General features: G+C 40.5%; 2 protein-coding genes across 2 annotated transcripts in view; one reads left to right on the top strand and one right to left on the bottom strand.

The window, feature by feature from the left end:
* The first annotated feature begins 1,669 nt into the window (after positions 1 to 1,669).
* Positions 1,670 to 6,932, top strand: LOC120550806 (toll-like receptor 13). Its single transcript, XM_039787653.1, has 7 exons — positions 1,670 to 1,765; positions 2,707 to 3,577; positions 3,659 to 4,221; positions 4,307 to 4,454; positions 4,542 to 4,912; positions 5,294 to 5,387; positions 5,495 to 6,932. Exons 2-7 carry the CDS (start codon positions 2,756 to 2,758, stop codon positions 6,242 to 6,244), a joined length of 2,748 nt encoding a protein of 915 aa, XP_039643587.1. The 5' UTR covers positions 1,670 to 1,765; positions 2,707 to 2,755; the 3' UTR covers positions 6,245 to 6,932.
* A 1,475-nt stretch (positions 6,933 to 8,407) lies between these two features.
* si:ch73-103b11.2 (nuclear-pore anchor) overlaps positions 8,408 to 15,656 on the bottom strand; it is a 53,952-nt gene continuing 46,703 nt past the window's right edge. Inside the window, exons 20-27 of the mRNA XM_039789139.1 lie at positions 14,407 to 14,554; positions 14,209 to 14,314; positions 13,717 to 13,876; positions 13,527 to 13,634; positions 12,884 to 12,970; positions 12,602 to 12,764; positions 12,063 to 12,148; positions 8,408 to 9,821 (exon numbers count right to left, since the gene is read on the bottom strand). Coding sequence (XP_039645073.1) covers positions 9,750 to 9,821; positions 12,063 to 12,148; positions 12,602 to 12,764; positions 12,884 to 12,970; positions 13,527 to 13,634; positions 13,717 to 13,876; positions 14,209 to 14,314; positions 14,407 to 14,554 — 930 coding nt within the window. The 3' untranslated portion in view covers positions 8,408 to 9,749. The remainder of the gene's footprint in view (positions 9,822 to 12,062; positions 12,149 to 12,601; positions 12,765 to 12,883; positions 12,971 to 13,526; positions 13,635 to 13,716; positions 13,877 to 14,208; positions 14,315 to 14,406; positions 14,555 to 15,656) is intronic.

The following is a 15,656-nucleotide window of genomic DNA, read 5'->3' as shown; positions in this document are numbered from 1 at the left end:
TCATTGTTAGGGTTAGAGATAGGGGCTGTACAATAATCTGATATAGACTACATCAAACTTAATTTTGATTTACTGTAGATACATAATGTTACAGAGTTGGGGTAAAAGAAGTAAAGGCTGTTTAATGCTTCTGCGTCAACTCCACGCCGTAGCTACGCCGTCGCTCCTATGCCATCGTGACCCTTTCTGAATCCTGCGTCGGGGTTGCATTTCACCGCCATAACGCTACGGGGTGATAAGTCTGAGGTTATTTGCGAGCTGTCTGCCAGCCAGTTTATGTTATGTTAGCAAGCAAACTTTAGAACAACTGCCCACAAAGTACTGCTTGCTGGTGAAGTGCTAATTTCAAAACGTTACTGACATATAGACACTTTACAAACAGATAACCCCGTCATTGTAACCAAAATATGTCTGAGTTTATTTGCAAAGCTTATATCAGTGAACTAGCATGTTACTACTCCCCACAGCAGGCTGCTCGAAACCCGACTATCAACACACAGGACGAGTTGACCAATCACAGTCCTTGCGGTCTGCGTCGCCTTTACAAGTTACACATTTTTGGAGGTGCACGTCGAGCTACAGTGGGGATACGCCGGCGATTCGAAGCAGAAGCATAAATCAGCCTTAACAGTACTGTACGTAAGTAAGTAAGTACTTACATTGAACTCTGAAAAAGCTGTCAAATTAATTTAATATTGTAAAATGTGAATCCTTTTTTTTTTTACATTTATGAAGGGCAGAGAGGTAAAAAAAAAAAATTTAACTGGATAAAAATAAGGATGTTACAAAGAAAGGCCAGATTTCCTTTGTTGTCTGACTGACCATTCACTGCAACTCTGGCTCCTCATATGGAAAAGTTATGACTGATGCGGTATTTATGAGTGGATGTTATTTAAAAGGTCTAAAGACCCACTGTATGCTGGCTGCTCAGCACTAAAAGACAGACTGACACATTTAGAGACTAGCTGGTGAACAAAGTTAAGTATTTAAAAGAAGTGGAAATTTCATTTTTCTTTTTAGCTATTTTAGGTTTAAATGTTTTGTCTTTTCTTAAGAAAATGTTGGTGCAGCTACCTTGTGAGATCATGTTTTCACTTCCCTGTTTGCTTCTCTGTCCTAACATATTTTTAGATTTCTTTGGTCTCACCTATGTGTAGTCTGTGCAAAAGGAACTGTCACGTAAAGATGGTGCGAACTGTCCTGTTCCTTCTTTTGCTTAACACCTCGGCCTGTTGGGGTTTTGGTGATCCAAAATTATCCAACTTTCTTGTTTTTCAAGTCAAAACTCCATTGGCTTTAAAATGAATACATTTGTGGCAGTTTGCATCTAAAGTCTTACAGTAGCTGGTTGAAAAGGCAACAACAGAACTGTTTAGTATCAGCTGGGGACTCTTAATGGTGAGGGTTCCTAAAAAAAGAAACAAATCTAAATGTTGGCACAATGTCTCTGACTGGTTTGAGTGTTTCTGCTGATGTCAATATGGACATGACTCTGTTGCTTCACTAAATTCAGGGTCCAAGTAGATAGCTCCCTCGTGTGGACAAATGATTTAAAGCCACGTCTTCTCAGTCATCTGACACCAAGACAAAATCGGTCTTTAAATATGACCACAGATTACCAGCCAGTACAAGAATTACCTTCAGGCGTGTGAATAGAGTGACACACGGCCCTAGACAACATCCTTCCTCAAAAAGACAGTGTATCTAGATATGATACAGAAGTGCAGTTGCTGAAACTGAAGCAGCATAAGAGGAGCATCAAAGGGTAAGTCCTATCATATAATTGTTAGGGTTGGAACATCCTGTAAATATACTCAAATTTAGACTAAATCAAAGTTCATTTACATTTGATACATAATGTTACGCAGCCAGGGTGGAAAAAGTAACAGTACTGTAAGTAAGTAAGAAATATATATAAATATATATTAATATATTTAAATATATTTTACATTTAGCTATGTAAAAGGTATAACATTAATTTATTATGGTAAAATGTGATTTCTTTTCTTCATTTTTGCAATTACTAAGGGCAGAAACAAAATGAAATAACGTTTGGTTACAAAGCCAGGCCATTTTCTTTGTTGTTTCACTGACCATTCACTGCAACTCAGGCTCCTCATGCAGCTAAGTTATGATTGAAGCAGTGTGTATGAGTGGATGTTATTTAAAATGTAGTAATGTAGTTTAATCAAACCATGCTTGGAACTGAAATTTCTTTTTCATAAAAAAAAACAGCTAAAAACACAATTCAAGAACTTGCAACTGCATACAAAATGGGTGATTTATCAAAACAAAAAGAACTGTAAAAAAGCGAGAGTATTAGATCTTACAGTTTTACAATGATCATCTGAATCTGCAGCTACCCGCACCTTTTAAGGTGCTTTATAGCAATGTCCTCATCTTTTCCACAGCTCTTACTGTTTTAGTTCACTCTCTCGCTGCTCTCATAGCGTTGTTTTAGGCCACAGGCAGCTGTTATCAGCTAAAAGCTCTAAAAACCCACTGTATGCTGGCTGTTCAGCACTAAAAGCCAGACTGACGCATTCAGAGACTTGCTGGTGAATAAAGTGGAGGATATAACATAAGTGCAACTTCCACACACCTTAAGTTTTATATGCATTGTCTTTTCAAGAAAAGGTTAGCAGCTATCTTGTGAGATCATGTTTTAACTTCCCTGTTTGCTTCTCTGTCTTAACATATTTTTAGATTTATTTGATCTCACTTCCGTGCAGTGAGGAGGAACTGTCACGTAAAGATGGTGCCAAGTGTCCTGTTCCTTCTTCTGCTTAACACCTCGGCCTGCTGGGGTTTCGGCTTTAAAGGCTGCTCTCAGAACTTCCCCAAGACAGACGTCATGTGGTGCTTCAACCAGAACATCGCTAACCTCTCTGAAGTCGTTAGCATGATCCCAGAAAACATAACAACAATCAACCTGTCCAGGAACAAGATCAGAGTCATCCCACCTGGATCATTCAGTCAGATGCTCGGGCTCAAACGCCTGGATCTGAGCCAGAACAAGCTGGTCTCTCTAAAAGGAGGAGAATTCAGAGGCCTGGGTGGCCTGGAATTGCTCAACCTCACCTGCAACAACATCTCACACATCCACTCCAATGCCTTTGATGGGCTTACCCGGGTACAAACTCTGCTTCTGATCCGAAACTTACTTGCAACAATTTCTCCGGGTATCTTTAACTCCCTCCCAGCAATTCAAGAAGTCGATCTGTCCCTGAACATGCTTGAGGTTTTCAGCTGTGGAGACTCTGGTGGATCGTCCACTCTTCGACGGCTCGATCTTTTTGCAAACAATATCCAGAAGTTAAACGTGAGCTGTTTCCCTGCCCTAGAGCACATCAGGCTGTCCAACAACTCAAAGCTGGAGCTGCAGGCTGATGTTTTTGCCTCCAACCCCGGACTGAAAACTCTACTTTGTCAGGGAGTCAAAGGAGAAGTACTGGTTGGACTCTCGGCAGTGACAAAGAAGAATCTCTCTTGGGTGGCATTTTCTCTGTTTGTGGAGAAATCGCCACTGACTATCTGTGGATTGCTAAAAGGAATGGACCAGCTTAAGATAGTAGAGGTACGTGCACTTGATGCTTATGCAAAATCTTTTTTTCCAATGTATTTTATAGAAATATGACGTGCATTTAATTTGACACAGGTTGACTTGAAAGGATCCAGGTTACCTCAGACTAACTCCAGCCTGCTGGACTGTGCCACTCCACCTGTGGTCATCATTGTGGATGCAAACCTCGGCAATGTTGCCCAGTTGTCATTGGGCAGGGGGAATACGAGCCAACTTCATCTCATCAACTGTGGGTTGAAGCAGATATCTCGCACTACATTTGACGGTTACCGAGGACTGAAAATGCTGCAGCTGAATCAAAATAAGCTGGACATTCAGTTGGACACATTCAAAGGCCTGACCCACCTCACGTTTTTAAGCTTTGACAAAAGCAAAGTTGCAGATATTGACCCCAACTGGTTCAACCCTCTGAAGAAGCTGACTATCCTTTCTCTTACGAAAAATGCAATCACTGAGTTGAAGCCAAAGGTATTCAGCACCCTTACTCAACTTGAGCAGCTCTACCTGCAGTTCAACCTGCTGAAATACATCACCAAGAAGCCCTTCAGTAAGCTGCGGAGGCTAACGAAGCTCAACCTCAGCTTAAACATCATTGATTTCATTGAAGAAGACACCTTTCAAGACCTGACAAATCTCACGTATGGAGTATTCTCTGCTTCTGCGTTTATCTTTTTCTCATTTCCCTCACTGTCTATTTATTTAACACATGCATTTGTCCATTAGATACCTGGACTTAAGTGGAAACCGCATCAAGAGGCTGACACCTTATATTCTGTCCGGCCTGATCAATTTGAGGACATTTATTCTGTATAACAACCGCCTCCATTTTGAATCCTATGAAACTCCTTTCATCAACCTTACTTCTCTGGAGGTATGACATATTTTTAGAGTCAGTTATTAACAAAAGTAATGAACTGTGTATAAATCTATTTATCTGTCTTCCATGTCCAATTTGAAGTATCTGCAGATGACCTACCAGGGGCCCGGAGGTCAAGGCATTGGTACCATTGGACCACATTTCTTCCAAGATCAACGTCGACTTACCTCATTCGAAATAGGCCACAGCATCCTGCTCGACTTCCATCCCGAAGCCTTTATTCCTCTGGTCAATTTGAAATACCTGTACATAGCTGGAGTGGTTATGAAAACGACCAACCTGAGTGCAGTGTTGTCCCCTCTGAAAGGGCTGAAGAGGTTGACTATTTACAGGGCAGACCTTGATGCTCTGCCTGCTAATCTTCTGCCTCCAGATAACACACTGGAGATTCTCAAAGTCCAGTCAAACCACCTGCACACTGTGGACAAAGCCATGCTGGATGCTCTGTCAAGGTAGAGGAGCTACAAGGAATAGTGTAACATTTTGGGAAATACCCTTTTTCGCTTTCTTGCCAAGAGTTAGATGAGAAGACACCACTCCCATGTCTGTACTAACTATGAAGCTTCCGCTAGTAGCTTTGAAACGGGGGTAAGCAGCTAGCAAAATGCACCTATCTAATTACTACCACATATCCTACTTGTCAAATAAAGATAGAATGACAACCACTCAAAAACAGACATACAGTAAAAGGTTTAACCATGCATTTGAATAAGCAACAAATTGGAGTTTAGGTTCTGCTTCTGTGTCCGCTTTACTGTACTGGCATACAGATATTTGATGATCATTTAAATAAAAATAAAAACATCAACCTTGATGTATATCTGTGTTTCCAGATTGCATTTTTTAGACATTACAGACAACCCACTTACCTGTACCTGTGATAACGCGTGGTTCAAGACCTGGGCCATCCACAACACACACACACAGGTAATCTAAGCTGTAGACACTGTGACAAGTATACACATATGCTACAAACCAGCTAAAAGCAGCTGTTTTTTATTATTTGATTTTCTTGTCCCCCCCCCCCCCTCCAGGTGTCCTACCTGTACAACCTGAAGTGTGACAACGACAGGAGATCTCCCTACCTGTGGCAGTTTGATGATAAGGCCTGCTCCTATGAACAGGTTTCCTTCACTCTCTTCATCGCCTGCTCTGTGGTGGACATGTTGTTTGTATGCGTGTGTCTGGCCTGGCATAAACAGGGCCCCACTCTGCGCTACCTGCTGCTCATCCTCAGAGCAAAACTACGTGGCCGTAGAGGGGCAGCAGGGGCCAAATTCCAGTATGATGCCTTCATCTCTTACAGCTCTAATGACGAGGCCTGGGTGATGGGACAGCTGGTGCCCAATCTAGAGCGGCCTGCTGCTGGTGCACCGAGGCTCAGACTGTGCCTCCACCACAGAGACTTCCGCCCCGGCGCTGCCGTTATGGAGAACATCGAGGCGGCCATTTACAGCTCTCGCCACACCATCTGTGTGGTGACACGTCACTTCCTGCGCAGCGAGTGGTGCTCCTTGGAGTTTCAGATGGCCAGTCTGAGGCTTTTATGTGATGGCAGTGATGTCCTGCTGCTGGTGTTCCTGGAGGAGATACCTGAGCACTGCCTGTCCCCCTACACACGTTTACGCAAGATCGTACACAAGAAGACCTACCTGCTGTGGCCGGAGAACCCACAGGAGCAGGACGCTTTCTGGGTCAGACTGATCGATGCTTTAAAGGACAGTGAGGAGGAAGAGGAGGGAGAAGGAGGGGGAGAACAAGAGTTGGCACGGCTAATTGGCTAGACCAAATGCTAACTGTTTCAACATAATTATCTGTTCCTGGTCTTTAAAGTGTATATTGTGTATTGTTTCATTAACATTTTAAAGCTATAGTGCGTAGTTTCTGTCGCCCCCATGAGAAATTCTAAGTAACAAAACGGTCGGCGTGTTCCCATGATACAAACCTTATGTGGGTGCCATGTCATTTCTCCGACACTCCATTGTTCCCACCTCTCAATAACCAGAACAATTCCCTACAGCCCACTAGTCCGACGTCCCACTATGGCCACACCAAGACCCGCCCTTCAATAGCATTTATTGGCCAGGCGTCCATGCTTACACAAGGTAACGTAACCCCATTTGTACAGGTCCTATCCGCTGACCAATCGGCTATCCTAACCTTAACCACTTGAGGTAAAATGCCTAACTCTAACCAATCGAGCAGGGCGGGTCTTGGCGTGGCCATAGTAGGATTCGTAATTTCGCCACCAAAGGGGGCTGTAGGACCAAAGGGAATTTTTCGGGTTATTGAGAGGTAGAAACAATGGAGCGTCAAAGAAATGGGCAGTCCCCCCTTATGTGATTGCGTACGATTCACCACCCCTCCTCCACACAGTTGCTAGTCAAGGAGAACACGGAGGATAAAAAAAAACATGATTGACTCTTCAGAAGAGGTCATTATCTTCATTCAAGCTTCTGCGTGGGAAAGTCACCGGACGACACAATCTTCTGAACATAGCCATACTGCAAAATACAGAGAGAGTTGTGTGGAGCTGATGGTCTTAATTAGCTTTGAAGAAACTCATTTGGCAATGGCTTGAATGTAACAGACTTTAATTTTAAAATCAAAAAGTTACGCACAAAAGCTTTAATTTACAGGCTGGTAATAACTTTGTAGTCTTAATGATAATAACTTACTACTTTTCCTGAGGACCTTTCCAGTCTGTTAATAGTAGTGGGCATCAATTCTGTATGCAGTTGGTTTCCATGTGTGCTTTGAACTGTGTTTTCTTTGAAGTATTTTCCCATTAATAATTGGAGACAAAGTAGGTAGCCCACCATGAAAATTCATTGAAATTAGCTTTATTTGGCCTGTTAAGTCTAGCCAATGCAGTTTCTTTTAAAGTTGTTGGTGGTTAATAAATAAAAGAAAATTGATTTCTATAGCTTGTGGATATTGCATTAATTAAAGCTTTTACCTACCTGTCCAGAGTGCAGTCTTACTGTAGACTAGACTCAACTGTTTTTAGATAAGGATGAAAGGTTATTTCATACTAATACAAGCTGGCAAAGAAAATGACTCCTACTCTACTTATTTGTTCTGTTGCTTTCATATAACTGCACTGATGAAAAAGAACTGTGACTATTGAAAATGTAGGACTTACCTCACCTGATAGTTTGTTGAGTATGGGAGACCGGGATGGTTGTAACAGCACAGCTTTCACAACTGACCAAAGAGTCATGAGATCAGGTACATGTATGAACACTTCCTACCTGACCTTTCATGTGCAATTTCATAGCTATGTGAAGAGGTATAGAGATTTTACAGCCAACACACTGATCTTCAGGTATGACATTTTTTGGGACGTCTATATTTTAATTAGTACGGATACTGTTGAAATTTGAATTCTGTAACTGGTAAATACATTTAGAGCGTAGTCTCTTAGGTAAAATGTTAAGCATTTCAATTGTTGTAACCTTTTAAAATGTTACAACTAGCCCCTAAATACATATAGATATATAGACAAATATAGGTCATTTAAGGTTTTAAAAGTATCATTATTGTGGATTATTTATTCTTAAAGGGATTTAAAATCCACTAGTTTGATCTTTTTTAACCATTTGGTGAAGTTGTGGTGTAGTAGCCTATCATCCCATTTTTAATTCTTGATTCTTATTGTTACAACTTACCCCAGGTTGTGTTTCAACTTAACCCGGTAGTGGGGTAGATTGTAACAATGGAACTCAATTGTATTTAACATCAATTAATTCTGTGATAAAGTGGGAGATGTTGGAAACCTTAAGGGTACTTTGTGTCAAACTTTACGAGCTCCAATAGAAAGAAAAGCATAAACCATATTCACCAACACTAAATTGGTCCATTATAATGTGGACTTCCATTGTTTTAGGACAACACTGTTTGCTAATGCATGAATGTTTAAACAAATAAAAAATAATACTACAATATTTCCAAACACTTCATTTATTTGACATCATACATTCAAATGAAAATAAAAAATATTCATATATATTTCATATAGAGCTAGTGAGCAAGGTATAAGTTTAAAACAAAAACACAGAAGTCTTCCATGTGGCATATATATGTACAAGGCGTGGTTTGAATACTATACAGTGTGTATCCATAGCTGCACTGGTTTCGTGGATGTTTATATTCTTCACTCAGTTGAGGCACGACTAGATTTCATTGAGAGGTCAGGGATTGGGCCAAGTGCTTCAAGACTGCCGCTTACAGTAAAACATTAAAATCTCAACACCTAAACAGTAGGACTTGCAAAGCAAAGCTTATTAGTGTTAAGAGTTCCACACTGAAGCATAAAGTAGGAAGATGAGGCAACATGATCATTCTGAAATTCAATTTGATACTGTACAGGCATGCAAAGTCCTAAATAATTCCGGTATTTCCGAGATGATATTCTCACACCAAAGTCAAAACTGAGCAAACACAACTCCAGGTTTAAAAAAAAAAAAAAAAATCCAGTATCACTAACAAGTCACGGTTGTTCACTAAATTTGACAAAAGTCAGGATGTTTGGTTGCACTGCAATAATTGAATTAAAATCACTACACCAATTTGAGACAAAAAAAAAAGAAGCTTCCTCAAGTAGTCAAGTGATAAGTGCAATCCCACCCCTCTTTCCCCCCTTCACACACAGACACTCCTTTTATAAAACTCTTTCATACATAAGCAAGTTAAGCATCACATTGTTCTCCACTATCAATCAAACCATAGTTATAGTACAGCAGATGCCCCAACACTCAATAGCAAACCATACTCTTACATATATCCAGTAGTTATGTACAACAGAACTGGTGCAACATTAAAAACATTAAAAATGATTAGATATAGAAACTGTAACAATAATAAAATACAGCAGATACTTAATTCATATTGGGAAATATATATTATTCATACTGTGTATTGCTGTCTGTTTTGGCATTTTGGAGGATCAATAAAAATGCTGTCTTGTATCCCTCTCACAGCTTATTTGACACTTATATGATCTCCATGTTGGACAGATTAAACATCTATGGATGTTTTTTAAAAGAAACCCTACACAGGATTGATTCAGTAAAACTTGTTTTCATTAATTAAAAGAAAGAAAAAAAATCAAACAAAAATATGACAACTTGCATGGAAGCAGCAGGTCCAGGTTTTGAACTGACCTTGATAGATATTTGTTTTTTTCATATTTCCTATAAGAGTCTTCAGCTGATGCTGGCACGGCCGTAGCAATCTGACCAAAAGCCGAGGTCAGGAAAGAGAAACAAAACTTCAGATCCTTGATATTCAAATCTTTTTGGAATCTTTTGCCTCAAAAAGCTTCATACGCTCCTGCACAGTTAGTCCCTCTTTCAGGCTCTGTTAATGAAAGAAAAAAGGAAGTCATGACTTGTTCATAGACTTGTTGGGACCACCTCGAAAACAAGAGGATACATCTCAAGGGGTTTATCCTAATAAACAAATTTGAACAATAAATGATAAGGGTGCATGTGAGCAGAGAAGAGTGTTAGAAAAACAAAAACACAGACGTCACAAAACGGTTCGGTTTTAAACCATCCGGCTGTCAATCTCAGACATTTTTCTGCTCTGGACGACATATTTTAATCTCAATGTAAGATCTAAAGGAAAAAGTTTGTTAAACTAGAATATGGCCATGCCACATAAGCATATCTACTGGTGTGCACAATGCACAAATACATTCAAAACTCACAAACAAACAAAAACCAACAATTACAAAAAAGGGGTGAACAATATTGAAGAGCACTCTCATTTCTCTATATAATGATCTGAGATAGTTCATTAGCTCATGAGCAACAATGATATTCACAGGCTACTATTGCAGACTCAAACAACACACAGTTCTGCCTGTCAGCTTACTGTAAATTTGGGGGGCAATACACGCGTGACATTGTTAAATATTAAATACGACTAAGCTGAAACACTATATCATTAGGTGTTGGATCGTTAAAGAAACAGCTAGCCGAGCTTTTCCAAAGAAAAGAAAATATGTCTGCCTGCAGCTCTAAAGCTCACTAATCAACAGGTTTGTTTAACCTGCTGTAAAACCACAGTTTGTTTTTTACACTTTGGCATATATACTAGAGATGCACCGATTACAACTTTCTAGGCCGATTCAGATTTTCTTTGAGTTAGGCCAGCCGATACCGATTTTAGCCGATTCCAATTTCATTTTTTCTAACCACTTTACAGCACGCACAAATATTTATTTTCTATCTTTTCTTTAATAGAACATTTTGCACAGAACATAGAACATTTTTTAACAGATAATGGATCACTATAAAATAGAACTATATAAATTACTCCTGGTGTGGGAAATTCACACACATCTAAAGTGCAATGTTAGAACCATTTCCTTCTTTTCACATCCAATATCCAACTAAAAAAATGTGATTTGGGTTTTTGGTGTCGTCCCCCACGCCCTACTTTTTCCTTGCAGGTCTTGCATATTGCAAACGTGTTATCTTCTGCACACACTCTGAAGAATTTCCAAACAGCTGACATGTTGCAGGTTAATTCACGAGGTTCCCTACATGTGAGAGAATAGCGCGGACACACGCTTCACACCGCGAGCGGGTACGTGCGACACACGGCGGAAAAGTTGAGAGAAGAGAAAAGAAAAAAGAAAAAAAGAGACTGTGCTGTCGCGTCCGTGTGTCCTTGAGAACTGTAACTCATATAACTTATGTTGCCAGTTAATTGTAACATTGACCGGCATGAAATCGGCATATGTTAGACAGACCTGCCGGTCGCCGGTCACAGCAGAGCACGTGAAAACTGGCCAATTCCAGTCACCGGCCGGTCTATCGGTGTATCTCTAGTATATACCAATCAAAGAGAATGAGATATAAATGTGTTATTGGTGAGCTTAAGAAGGGATGCTAGGCAGATTTTTCAACCTAGCCTAGCTACAGCGGTTTCGTTATGCTATGCTAAATGGCTGTAGCTTCATCTTCCCCGTACAGATGCGAGAGTGGCATTGATTTTCATATCCAACACTCAGCAAAGATGTAAATAAGTATATTTATTTAAAGGTGACAAACGTATGGGAGACGATGTAACCGGAAAGGTTTTCGGACAAAGTTTGCAAACCTTTGCTTCTGAGAACTGCTAATGCTCACGCCTGTGATATCCAACTGAGGGGTGGACAGTACAATCGGCTTTGGTGGTGCAGGTTGGGGGGAGGGGAGATCATGCGAGGGCAGTAAGGGCATGCTTTGCACTACATCATGCTATACCTACAGCACATCTTGGGGCGGGGGTTGGGGGGAATCACCCCACAATGGGAGTGTCAGCTATCCCATGAGACCTGTTCAGTGACAGACTGACAGACAAAACAACAACAGTTGACAAACTTACAGGACAATAGACTTTCAGTAACCACGTCCTGACCAGCCAACTGTGGTACACATTTCTGCAGTATGTGGCGGCTAAGGTTACAACGATTAACAGCGATAAAGTCTGCATGCCAAAAGCTTTAACATCAAATCACACAGCAACCTGAAATGGTAGCTTTAGAGTGCTTAGTTTTTACTCCATGTTTGAATTTGAGAAAAATATTTTATTAAACTTGACACTCACCTTTGACCTTATGCCTCTTGATTGCTTGGAGGTTGTTGATTGTTCCTTTTTCAGGAAATCGGGATTACTTTTTGATTTCATGATATCTAAAAACACAATGAAGCCTATATTATCATTTACCTAAAGTAGCATAATAGTTTAGTTTATTAGTAGTAAAGTTAACAAGCGATATGAATTTAATATGCGTTTTAATCTGCCTTATGCAAGTGCCGGGTCACTATAAGTCCTGAGCTACTGTTTAAAGAAAGGTTTGAAAAACACCCATGCATTTACGGGTCAAAAATGGTTGTTGCTCTATTTTTATTAACACTTCATCCACATGTCAAGTCAATTTAAGAAATATATATCAATTCAACATTGTGCTTTTATCAAAATTACATAGAGCACAAACGGGGCCAAAATGCAAATATACTGTATGTGCATACCATTTAAAAAAAAAGATGTTTTACATTGACAAACCGGGTTGTCATTACAGTGTTTTAGTGCCGACTGGCTTCAGTACTTCCAAAACTTTGGGGATGTATGCATTTTCTATTTACCGTATCCAGATGTGACCGTTCCATCGACAGTCCTCTCGCCTAAAGCTTCTGTGGCAATGAGCAGCTTCTCCTTCAATTTGCAGATGTCGCAGTCAGCCTTTGCTTTCACAATGCTGAGCTCTGTATAGATGTCCTTATATTTGTCTGTGGCATATTTCTTGTCCTGTTGAATTGAAATCAATGATTCTGCCTCTCAGAGTTTTTGCAAATGTTGTTTTGAAGAAATATTGGTACATAGCTTCAATAAATTGTTTGCAATACATGCAGATTGGTTTTGCTTACCCTTAAAGCAGACTGCAGTTCATCTTTCAAAGAGTGGATTTCTTGTTTAAGATACTGGATCTCAGACTCCTTAATTCGTAGCAACACCTACCACATGCAGAGAAACACTCATAAGATTTAAAGATGCAGTAGTAGTAGCCTTATAAAACTAACTTTCTGTCATATTTGCTGAAACTGACCCTATGTTTGAGTAGAACTACATGAAGAAGGTCATTTAAAAAAAAAAGAATGGCTCCTCTGGCACCACCTACATCTGCGCCTGTAGTGCGATTTGCAAAAATCCACTGCTCCCTGTTCAGACGCTCCAATCACGGCCGGGGTGGGGGAGGTCTAACTGTGTGTCAATCACTGCTCAGGAACATGCATATCATAGCGTCCTCCCCTCCCCTTTCCCCGTGCACAAGCTGCAGATAGGTTTCCTCCCCTTCCCCCCTCTTCACACGTGCTCTATTGTGCACAGCTCTCCCTTGTGGGGGGGAGGGGCTTAAGAGACCGTTTGGGCTTTAGCAGAAAGGAGGCAGGGACTGAGAAGTTGTCAATATTCAAATTTTTTGGCTAAGTCCTGGATCTTCACAATCCTACCTACAGCACCTTTAAGATAAAATCGCTTTGTGTGTGTGTGTGTGTGTGTGTTTTTACACACCTCCAGTTCATAGACATCTTTGCCCTGGGTAAGTGGTGACAGCGCTGTTTCACCACTGAAACAGGAGCGCATCCGAGTGATCTCTGTAGTCAGTCGGTTATTTAATTCCTGTTGGACAGAATAACGTTATGTTTTAACCTGTGGACAGAGAAGTTCTTGTACGTACATGTGCATGTATGTGCATTCTAACCTGGTTGTGAGCGTTTAGCTCCTGGTTCTCTCTCTGACACTGCCGGAGGGCCTGCCTCTCGGCCTCCAGTGCCTGGGCCAGGTGAGCGTTCTCCAGACATTTCTGAGAGTACTGCTCTGACAACACCTCCAGTTCTCTGTGGATGGACTGCAGCTCCTCCCTGGACAGTCAGATCATCACAATATTACATTACATGTCATCTAGCTGACGCTTTTATCAATATCAACAGGGATTCTCATCTGGCGTTTACCAAACCAGCCTAGCAGTGAGTGGATCCTTTCATGATGTGATATTCCCAAAAGCCTTTTGAATAGTGGCTCCAGTTTATCAGCCGTAGACAAGCTGACAAGACCATGAATGATGAATAGTGTTTTCAGGGTTTGACTGCATTCTCCAATCTTTTGCATTTTTTTTTAAATCAAAGAAAAAGTCAAATGAACATGTAAGCTCTTTTACAGGAAATAATGTGCTTCTCATCCTTAAAAAACATACTCGTATTGTAAGCGAAGTTCATCAATGTCAGAGTTCAGTCCACTCAGTTGGGAACGATGGGTCTTCTCCAGCTCCTCCTTGTGGGCATTCTTCATCGCTTCAATAGCTACATGTAAGATGGATCACACACATTTAATAACGCTATGTCGGCCTTGTATAAAGTATAGCTATTATGGGTGGAAATACAATTGTCTTTACCAGCAATTGTGGCAGCAGTCTCCTCAGCCAAAAGTCTCTCTCGCTCTTCCATAAGTTTGGAAATCTCCCTCTGATGTTGCCTCTGGAGGTCATGAATTAGCTTCTGGTGTGTGTCTTCCATTGCTGCAAAGCCACGTTCACACGTGGCCTAGGGGAAGAAAGGATCAACAATCTGTTATCACGAAATTTTGCACTTACCACCTATGTTCTAATTAATGACTATAGATTCAATGCAATATCTATTAGTAGTTCACTAGGCTACATGGTGTGTCATGCAAAATCAGTGATAGAAGACATGCAAGCTTTTTTATGATTTTAAGCCCAGCTATATTAGTAGAGAGCGAGTTAAAGCAGTGAAATTCTATTCTAGCTGAGCTGCATTTTTGTCATCAATAGACTGCACTTCCTTCTATTATTGAATGTGGGAAATGGTACATCTATTGATGGCCCAATGAAGAAGCAACGTTGGTAGATGACCTTAAGTGGTGACAACCTGCAACGGATTGCTTTGCTTTATGTTAAACTACGAGGGATGTCCCAACCTGATCAGCAATTTTTCCCTGTGCATCTGTATTGATTTTATAATTTCTGATTAACTTTCGATCTTGCGTTTGCTCTGAGTACGCACAGCAGCGTGCAGTTCCAAGTTGCAGCATTTTTACAGATATTTAGACATAAAATGAAGTAGATAAATTAAATAAAAAAGTTTAGATAAAAAGTCACCAACAACACTACAATTCACTCTGTGGGGAACATGAATGTCTGTACCAAGTGCCACAGCAATCCATCCAATAGTGATTAAGACTAGAGTATAATTCTGGGAGGCATGAATCTCTGGGCCAAATTTTGTGCCAATCCATCTAGTAGATGTAGATATATTTCGATAATGATGGTCCATTTGAATCGCAATTGGCTGCAAATACAAAGTTGGGACTTGGGACAGAAGGCAATCATCCAGTAGTAGTTGAGATATTTCAGAACCGAAATGATGGATCAACAGATTGACCTTGCCATCCCTAGAACTACACTGCTACAGTAGCAGAGCTCTAGGGATGAAAGCAAACATCATCTATGTTGCAAGTTTCAAAATTTTTGAAATAATCTCAAATCACACCATTTCCCAATTCCAAACCCTCTGTGCATAGTAGTAGACCGATGAACAAAAGCAGCAGGTTATTTAGCTACCTAACTATTTATCTAGTACTCTCACTTATTAAAAAGAATCACTAAGGTAAAATGAAAGAGCAAAA

Source organism: Perca fluviatilis, chromosome 21 (assembly GCF_010015445.1).
Source record: "Perca fluviatilis chromosome 21, GENO_Pfluv_1.0, whole genome shotgun sequence".
In the NCBI taxonomy this organism is placed as follows: Eukaryota; Metazoa; Chordata; class Actinopteri; order Perciformes; family Percidae; genus Perca; species Perca fluviatilis.
Note: the sequence above shows the minus strand (reverse complement) of the source record. Positions and strands in the feature narration are given on the sequence as shown.